This window comes from Lygodium microphyllum, chromosome 2 (genome assembly GCF_053477565.2).
Source record: "Lygodium microphyllum isolate KBCC chromosome 2, Lygodium_microphyllum_v1.1.10, whole genome shotgun sequence".
Lineage (NCBI taxonomy): Eukaryota > Viridiplantae > Streptophyta > Polypodiopsida > Schizaeales > Lygodiaceae > Lygodium > Lygodium microphyllum.
The window spans coordinates 106350045-106359563 of record NC_141136.1 but is presented as its reverse complement, the minus strand read 5'-3'; the positions used below and the strand labels follow the sequence as shown (position 1 = coordinate 106359563).

Genomic DNA, 9519 nt, shown 5'->3' with positions numbered 1-9519 from the left:
TTTTGTACCCTCATGTTTTATGCTTAAAAAAGAAAAAACACAAGGACACACACAAACAAAGATGCTCAACAAAAAGTTACAATTTAAAAACAATGATGATGAAAATACTATTCAACTCAATAGGCCAATCAAAAGTTGAGCACAATTGACACCATTCATTAAAAAAATTCAATTTCTAGAATTGTTATTTCTATGCACATAGCATATGACTTGAAGCTATGTAGAAAACAAATAGGACATGTCACTAAACTAAGACATTTGCATGCACGCATTTGTGTGCGTGCATGTGGTGCCATGAGCACTATTTGTAGAAGCCAATCATCCAAGCAAAATTGATGAATATTTTTCTAATGGTAACTTGAATATTCTTGTTTTCCAAAACTACTACACATGAGCTAATCCAATTCCATGTCTCTTATATGCAAACAAAATCCCAAAATTTTGTAAGGCAAATTTACCCCGTCTAAATGCTAATTGTAACATTTCTTTATTTGAATTTACTATGTTTTCTTTAGGAAATCTAAGGTTAATAAATTGGGACATTTCTCTAATTGAACTTTGTTTTCTTCAAGAAATCTAAGATTGATGAATTTCAATGCTCCAAACCAAAGTACCCACAAACTAGTATCTAAACAATTACGGATGACAAAATGTCATGAACTATTCTCTTTACATTGCATTGTTAGTTATGTCAAAGCAATCAATGTGCAAATCTATGATGTGATCTACTGATCAACCTTGATGGCTACATTACTTCAACATCTGCATAAGTTTTTCTACTCTAGAGTACAATTCTACCTCCATAATTATACTTATGAATGGACAAACTCAAAAACATGCACAAACAAGATGTCAAGCAAAAGGTTATGATTAAAAAGTAATTATGATGAGAAGACTCCTCAAGTCAATAGCCCAATTAGAAGCCAAACAAAATTGTGAGCATTCAATGCGACTTTTGATTTCTAGCACTATTTTCTATCCACAATATCATATTATTAAAGCTAAATGAAAGACCAATGGGACAAGCCACTAGACTAAGACATGTGCACATGTGCGAGTGTGTTGTCATAAGATGCAAATAGCGAAGTGATAAATGTAGCCATGAGATGTGAATAGTCCAAGTGATACATGTAGCCACTCATCCAAGTAAAACTCGTGACAATTTTTTCAAATGGCAACCTAAAGACTTTTACAATCAATTATGTTTAACATTGTGAATCTTGTAGAGATTTCTCTCAATTTGCAACACATCATGAAACATGAAAACAAGAATATCGCAAGATATCACAATTTGTTATAATAATACAATTATCAAAACATTAGCATTGCAAATATAGATAGTAATTGTCTATTTTCTCAAAGCATTAGCCATATAGGACATTACGGACTAGTATCTAACATACGACAAAACATCATGGGCAATTATATTTGATTATCCAATCCTTCAACCCAATATTGTTTTGTATGGATTACAAAGCATGCATATGATCATACAATGTGATCTATATATCTAAATGAACTCCATTTTAAAACGCCTCTTGAGATCGCCTCACAATACGACTAACTTTCCTTCTAAACTCCACCCTTGAGTCTCGCCATTCCTTCTGCAAAAGGGTACATAAGATCACCTCTTAAATGACAAGAAATTAAGTAATTATACATTTTGCAACTTGGACAATGTTTTAAATTTGAACTTGAAATTTGCTTAACCATTGGTAGCTACAAAGTTGTCAACCAAGATCAAAAGGTTCACTCATTTGAATGTAAGCCAATATATGCATAAAATAATCAAATACAAATGGATAAAGAAACCTACATTCCCTTGAAGTGAAAGTGTCCTAATATGCATGTCCATACACCTATTACCTAGGCCTAAGATGAAGGTTTGCGTCTCAAACCTTAGTCTAGCCAACCTCCTTGAGGCTAGTCAAGACAACTTCATTCTGAAGAAAGTCTAGTTTCCTGCGGCTATGGAGCACTACAGTTGAATAAATGTCCAAGTCTAAGTGGCCTCACAAGCCCAAAAATGGAAATTTTAGCCTGCCCTCCAAGTTGGCTAAGGTTATCTAGCTCTAATCTCCTACATGTATAGTAAAGGACCCCATACATGAAAGTGAGACTATGGTCACATTGAGGCACTCCATCTTCCAAGCACTATCCTCATTCTCAATACCCCATGGCTATGGAGCACTACAGTTGAATAAATGTCCAAGTCTAAGTGGCCTCACAAGCCCAAAAATGGAAATTTTAGCCTGCCCTCCAAGTTGGCTAAGGTTATCTAGCTCTAATCTCCTACATGTATAGTAAAGGACCCCATACATGAAAGTGAGACTATGGTCACATTGAGGCACTCCATCTTCCAAGCACTATCCTCATTCTCAATACCCCATCCCAATAAAATAGATCTCAACTCCTTGATCAAGTAGGTCACTACCTTAAAAATTCCTAAGATTTCCTCATCAAGACGTCCATACCCTAACCTACCTTCTATAGATCAAGTCAAAGATAGACTTGAATTGTCAAGGCACCTCGGCCAACCCTAATCTTCATGTAAAAATTATGAAGAACACTCTAGGAGAAAACCTCCCAACCTCAAAAAACCCAAGATAAATCCAAAGACCTCTCATATTAGAGCATGAGTATGTATTACATGTCTCCACATTTCAAGGGTTCCCAATTGTAGAAAGAAGCATCTCCTACTTCTCTAAATCTGTAATAACACAAAAGTTGATTTCAATCTCTTGCACATCCTACAAAATTCTTAAGACTTAGACATTTTCGACAACAAGAGCCCACCTCAACAAGATGTACACACAAGTTCATGGAGTTTTGCTCTTGTGATGCAACACTCTAATGTCATATAGCTTGAGCAACAATCTTGCAAGTCATCTCCTCATATATGAAGATCCCCTCATGTATATGGCCAATGCCCACATAATGTTGACCCATAGAAATGGATCTAATATTCATATGAAGATGTGATACTCTTAAATACTAAGAATCTCAAAATGAAATACTAGAGAGAGAGAGAGAGAGAGAGAGTGTGTGTGTGTGTGTGTGCGCGCGCGTGCGCGCGCATCAAAGAGAGAAAGTGTCCATTATGTAGTAAAATTTACTCACTTCGTGCTCATATATAAGCTATTCAAGGCAACCACAATCCTATGCAATTATACATAAAAAGGCTTCCCTTATATTGTGATACTCTACCATGTGTTATGACGTTTGTATGCAATATGTCAATCTCTTAATAATATATTGAACAATGGGGTTTATTGGCTAGTTGTTTAGACATTGGCCTATTGTGTGGCTTAATGTAACAATGTGCTTGAATGTGGTAGATGCACTATACACAATAACTCAAATGTCACCACACCTCTCCCTACATCTTGTTCAAGTACCTATATCTTCCCTAAAGCACCCTCCTAGAAAATGTTGGACTTGCTTTCAACTCAATGGGGTTAATTTCACTATTGGACAACTAGGATGTGTACACATCATTAATGTGTTGTGCTATAGGCCAACTATGATTTTGTTGCATTGACTTAAAGTCCAAACATATAAACTTTGAAAATGCACAAAAGAAAAGAGATCCCAAACAAAGATAGGGAAAGGATCCGCATTTTAGATGCTCTACCTAAGACAAGATAGAGGAGCATTGCCATTGCTATTTTCATAAGGGTTTTTCATCCCTTGACATATCATGGCCTTTTTGAACCAAAGAACTTATATATTTCTAAAAGGACCCACAACCAAGTAACTAGTCCACTGATCTTACAGAGTACTAATAAAGGACTATCCAAGGTGACCAATGATAGGATACAAAGATATGCAAGGCTAAGTGAACCCACCCCCTAGGTCACACAACATTCACATAATGACATATTGGCTTGGCAAGACATTACCAAAGAGACTCGCCTAAACAAGTACTATCTGACGTGATAAATCTCTCTCCTCTCCCATACTAAAAATTCCACACTAGTACAAACATCATGAGCTATTGATTGTTTTACATTTACTAGCTCATCTTGCTTCACTTATCCATTAGAAGATACAAATCAAGGATCGAATGCACTCAGCATTTACTCCCTCCCTCCCTCCCTCCCTCTCTCTCTCTCTCTCTCTCTCTCTCTCTCTCTCTCTCAAATTCACTCCACCATTGCGGTGAACCAAGGATGCCCCCTCTCTTCAACATTATTTGGTATGTACATTGATTGGATGTGCAGTGGCGATGCAATGTCCTGCGATGAAAATGTCAGGTAGAGAGCAAAACGTGAGCAAGAGTAGAGAGTGAGTCAGAGAGAGAGAGATGCACGATGTGCTGTCTTTGCATAAAAGACAAGATTCCATACTAGCATGATAGCACTTTGACCATCACAATGGAGAACAGATAACTCTGTAATGCCAAGCTCTCCCACCAGACATGAAAGCCACATAGCCTCCTTGCATGTCTCAGTGGTAGCCACATACTCTGCCTCTGTAGTAGACAATGCAACACACTTTTGTAGCCTGGAGATCCAAGAGACTACTCCTCCTGTGAAGATAAACACATACCCAGAAGTGGACTTTCTACAATTCACATGATCAGCATAGTTTGCATCAGTAAAGCCAACAACATATATCTTCCGCTTTCCAAAGCAAATGCACAAATTCTTTGTGCCTTTGAGGTATCTCATAATACCTTTCACTGCTTCCCAATGCTTTTTACTAGGGTTTGCCATGCATCTGCTAACCACTTCCATTCCAAAGGCAATGTCAGGACGTGTAACAACCATAGCATACATCAAATTGCCAACAACTAAAGCATACAATATCTTGGCCATTTCAATCTTCTCATCATTAGATGTAGGATTGTCCTCTGCACTGAGTTTCGCATATGGAGGCAATGGAACCACTATTGTTTTCCCCCCCTCCATATTGTAATGCTACAAAACCTTGGAGATATACTCTTGCTGAGATAGATAGAGTAATCCTTTTAACCTATCTTTGAGTATTCACATACCAACAATGTGATTTGTATCACCAAGATCCTTCATGTCAAAGCTACCATGAAGACTTTGCCTCGGTGAGTCCAAGGCATGAATATCCCTACCATCAATCAACATGTCATCAACATACAAAACCAAGATAATCAGGCTGCCATCTCCTGCCTTCTTGGTGTATAAGCAGTGATCCACTTGACTTCTATGAAAACCTTGAGACTACATGTATCAAACTTATGATATCATTCTCTTGGTGCTTCTTTCAGCTCATACAAACTCCTTTTGAGTTTACATACCATCTTCTATTTTCCTTTTGCCACAAACCCTTCAGACTGCTGCATATATATGTGTTCATGCAGATCACCATGTAATAATGCAATCTTTACATCCATCTGTATGAGCTCCATATCTTCAATTGCAACTAAGTCCAAAATGGTTTTCAATGTAGTCATCTTGATTACAGGAGAGAACTCATCAAAGTCAACTCTATGTTACTGCTTGTATCCCTTCGCAACCAATCTTACTTTGTACTTTGGCCAGGAACTAGAAGTGACCATCTTGTAAACCCATTTGCATGGAAGGGTTTTCTGCCCTTTAAGCAACTGCACCAAGTCCCAAGTGCCATTTTTCTCAAGAGATTCCATCTCTGACAACATGGCTTTATGCCATTTCTTGTTGTCATCTCTGTTCATTACTACCTTGAAGCAAGACGGTTCATTACAGTCTGTCAACATGACATAATCAGCCAGAATCTATCAGGTTGTCTAGTAGCCCTAGACGATCTCCTAACCCAATGATCATTGTTTGCCGACTGTTCAGCCTACAAATTTCCATTTTCAACTTGTTGTCCTGGCATTTCAGCCTGCAAATCAGTATTAATAGTTTCTTGTCCTGGCTATTCCTGCACATCCAGTGGCTCATCATTATGGGCAATGGCTGACTGATCATTTCTAACATTTTTTTTGCATTTGCAAGTTCATTTGCAATAGGTATTTATTGTTGTACAATAGGCACATTTTGCTGTCCAAAATGTATTTTTTCCCAAAATACAACCCCACGAACCTTCTCAATTTTTTCGAGTAGTTTATGCATACGATCTTCCCGAAAGATGATATCATTGTTGTGTACTATTTTCCTTTTCTCGAGATCCCATAATCTATATACCATTTCACCCTCGTTACCATATCCTAAGAAAATGCATTTACAGGACTTTGGCTCAAGTTTGCTGCGTTCTTCTTTACAAATGTGCACAAAAGCCTCGTAGCCAAAGACTATCAAGAGAGCATATGAAGGTGGCTTGCCCGACCATGCTTCTTAAGTTTCCGCCCTCCCTCCCCCCTCCCACAAAGACCCGTTCGGTGATCGATCAATCAAGTGAATAGCTGTCATAACAACCTTTGTCCAAAAGCCATGGGGTAATGCAGCATGAAACAGCATAGTACGAATTTTATCATGTATGGTCCGATTCATACACTCTGCAACTCCATTTTGGGGTGGATTATGAGGGGCAGAGAACTCCCTCTTTATTCCTTTGTTGTCACAAAATACTGAAAGGCCTTGGACACATATTCCCTACCATTGTCACAGCGAAGACACTTAAGTTTCTTATCAGTTTGGTTTTCAAACAATGCTAAGAATTTTTGAAACTTGTCAAGCACTTCGTCCTTGCTACGAATAGGGTAAACCAATACCTTCTGTGTAGCATCATCGGCAAAGGTGACAAAGTATTTCTTTCCCCCTAAAGATAACCCTGGCATCTTAATCGGAATGTACTAAATCTAGAGGAAAAGATTTCAACAAAAGAGACTTCTTATGAGACGTTTGTGCATGTTTACCACAAACACAATGATCACAATGCTCAAAATCAGCATAACGAAAACAATGCAAGTAACCCAAATGAGAAAACACTTTCATTCAAATTTGACTCATGTGTCCCAACCAGCCATGCCACAAAGAAACACTTGGCTACTTGGCCACGGCAACAATATGGTTACACACACTAGATACATGGAGAGAATACAAGGTATCACTTTTACAACCACTAGCAATCACTCTAGATTCCTTACAGATCTTCCATTTTCCATCGCCAAACGTGGTATAAAATCCATCGTCATCTAGCTGCCCTGTGCTAATTAGGCTTTTCTTGAGCTAAGATACATGCCGTACATACTGAAGTATGAAGATAGAACCATGTTGAAACTACAACTGCACGCTGCCAGTACCTACAATGTTACATGCATAGTTGTCCCCAAGATGGACAACACCATGTCAACCCCCTGTATAGTCAGAAAACCACTCACGATGAGGGGTGACATGAAAGGAAACACCTGAATCTAGAATCCAAGTGCGTATGTCATTATCCGTATCTGCAAGTAAAGCATATGTACTAAAGTGTGAAGAGACAAAGAGTACGTCATTCCCACTGTCACTGTCATGAGTGACTACATTCACCTCTTCAATTTTGACATTGCTCTTCTTAGACTGACTCTCTTTCTTCTCTTCCTTGCTATCATCTGTCTTCTTGCCCTTTCCTTTCTATTTCTTCCATTTGTAGTAGTCACGTTTAAAGTGACCCTTTTTGCCACAATGATGGCATTCAACATCCTTACCACGTGATTTACTGTGTCCCTTGCTAACAGATTTGTCTTTCTACTGTGATCTACCCCTAGTATGCAAAGCACTGGTAGACTTACTGGATGCATTGTTCTAGCGATTCATTTATTCAATGAGTAGAGCACTTACTACATCAGCATAAAAAAGCATCGCATTAGAATTGCTCATAGCAGTCCTGAATGTATCTCAACTCTCTGGCAGAGTGCAAAGCAAGAACGTAGCCTTAAATTCTTCATCAATCATGAACCAGTTAGCTGAAAATGGAGTTAAACTTACTCAAGTATAGACATTGTTGTACCCTCTTTCATAAGCAAATCCATAAGCTTTTTCAGCCAGTAAACATTGCTTGTGGCACTCTTTTGGACATACAGTTCTTCCAGTTGAGTCCAAATAGCATAGGCAAAATCCAAACCTTCAATGTTAAACAAGGCATAAAAAATCGATAGCTCGATGGTTGAGCGTGCAAGCTCGTTTAACTCATCCCAATCTTCCTGTTCCATATCTGTGGGCTTTGCCCCTTTGGTCTTAATCGGCCTTGCCTGCTTCTTTTGGATATTATAGCACTGTTTTTGCCAGACTGCAAAGTTATGTGCTCCTTCAAGCTTTTTTAATGTGCATGAGATGATTGCTGTCACTGTTGCAAGCCATGATTTTCAGCCCAAATGTGACAAAAAAATTCAGCAAATGCACGCTCAAACTGTCACACAAGTGACCAAGGTACAAACAAGTACCAACCAGCAATAAATAATCACATAAAAGCAAAAATTTCAAATCTGCAAATAAATTTTCAAAAGCACTAAACCTTGTGCTACAGCAATCCACAACTGATTACACCTATTCCAAGGACAAATACATCACATTACATGAGAAGTTTCAAATTTTAGTTGCGACTTATGTTGTACATGCACCCATGGGCACAAAATTTGACACGCACGGTCAAAAGTCCCAAAATTTTTGTGCTCAAAGCATCAACCTACATCGACACTATCTCTGACATGCATAGAATAGGTCAATTTTGCCAAAATAGAGCAATTTCAGTAAAACCTCCAAAATTTTACTTACAAATCTGCATCGATTGCATTAATACATAAACCTGAGACCATAAAATGGGTAAAATTGGCAAAGTTTCCCAAAATCTTACAAAAGTCCCCAAAGTTCTCAAGTCAATGGTGTACCAATGTCAACAAATTTGACTCTGCTAAGTAACATTTTATTGATTTGAGAAAAGCCCCAAAATTTTAGGGACCAGTATATGCAATTTTTACAAATTTCTGGTCAGATTGTCTTGTTATATATTACCAGCATCAAATTTGGAAAAATCCCCAAATTTTCGTGTATAAGAATGCACTGGTTTGAAGACTGTGCTTGTACACGCAAACCAGGGCTTAAAATAAGCCACTTCACAACAAAAAAAAATAAAAATCTATTGGTCGTCGCCTATCTCGTCACGTTGAGCTGACACATGATGTTGATGACTCTAGTTGGCCACCTCTTGATTTCGTTTGATGTTGAAACGTCAAAACTAGTCACCCGCTGGCGTGCGCTAGTCTGGTCGCGCCTGCTAGTACAATGGTCGCACGCTCGTTGGCGCTCGCTGGTTCTCTAATCACCCGCTCGCTCACACCCGTTGTTACTCTTCGCTTCTACTCGACTTATGCTGCACATGTAATTTTTTCTTCAGGTCAACCTATGCTAGTCATTTTTCCTTAAGCTCGACCTATGTTGGTCGCTCTTTCTTGAGCTCGACTTGCTGCACACTATCCTAATTTGCCACACGTGTCCTGTCCCGCAACCTGTGACACCCTTGGGAAGCACAAACGTTGTAACCAAGAGCTCTGATACCAGTTTGAAGTGAGGATCCACAGTGGCAATGCAATGTCCTGCGATGAAAATGTCAAGTAGAGCAAAACATAGGCAAGAGTAGAGA

The 9519-nt window shown here is 38.6% G+C and overlaps 1 protein-coding gene across 1 annotated transcript in view; it reads right to left on the bottom strand.

Moving 5' to 3' along the window:
- Positions 1 to 1400: 1400 nt before the first annotated feature.
- Positions 1401 to 9519, bottom strand: part of LOC148040148 (ubiquitin-conjugating enzyme E2 7-like) — a 50220-nt gene continuing 42101 nt past the window's right edge. Inside the window, exon 6 of the mRNA XM_087697067.1 lies at positions 1401 to 1604. Within this exon, the coding sequence (XP_087553193.1) occupies positions 1527 to 1604 (78 nt within the window). The 3' untranslated portion in view covers positions 1401 to 1526. The remainder of the gene's footprint in view (positions 1605 to 9519) is intronic.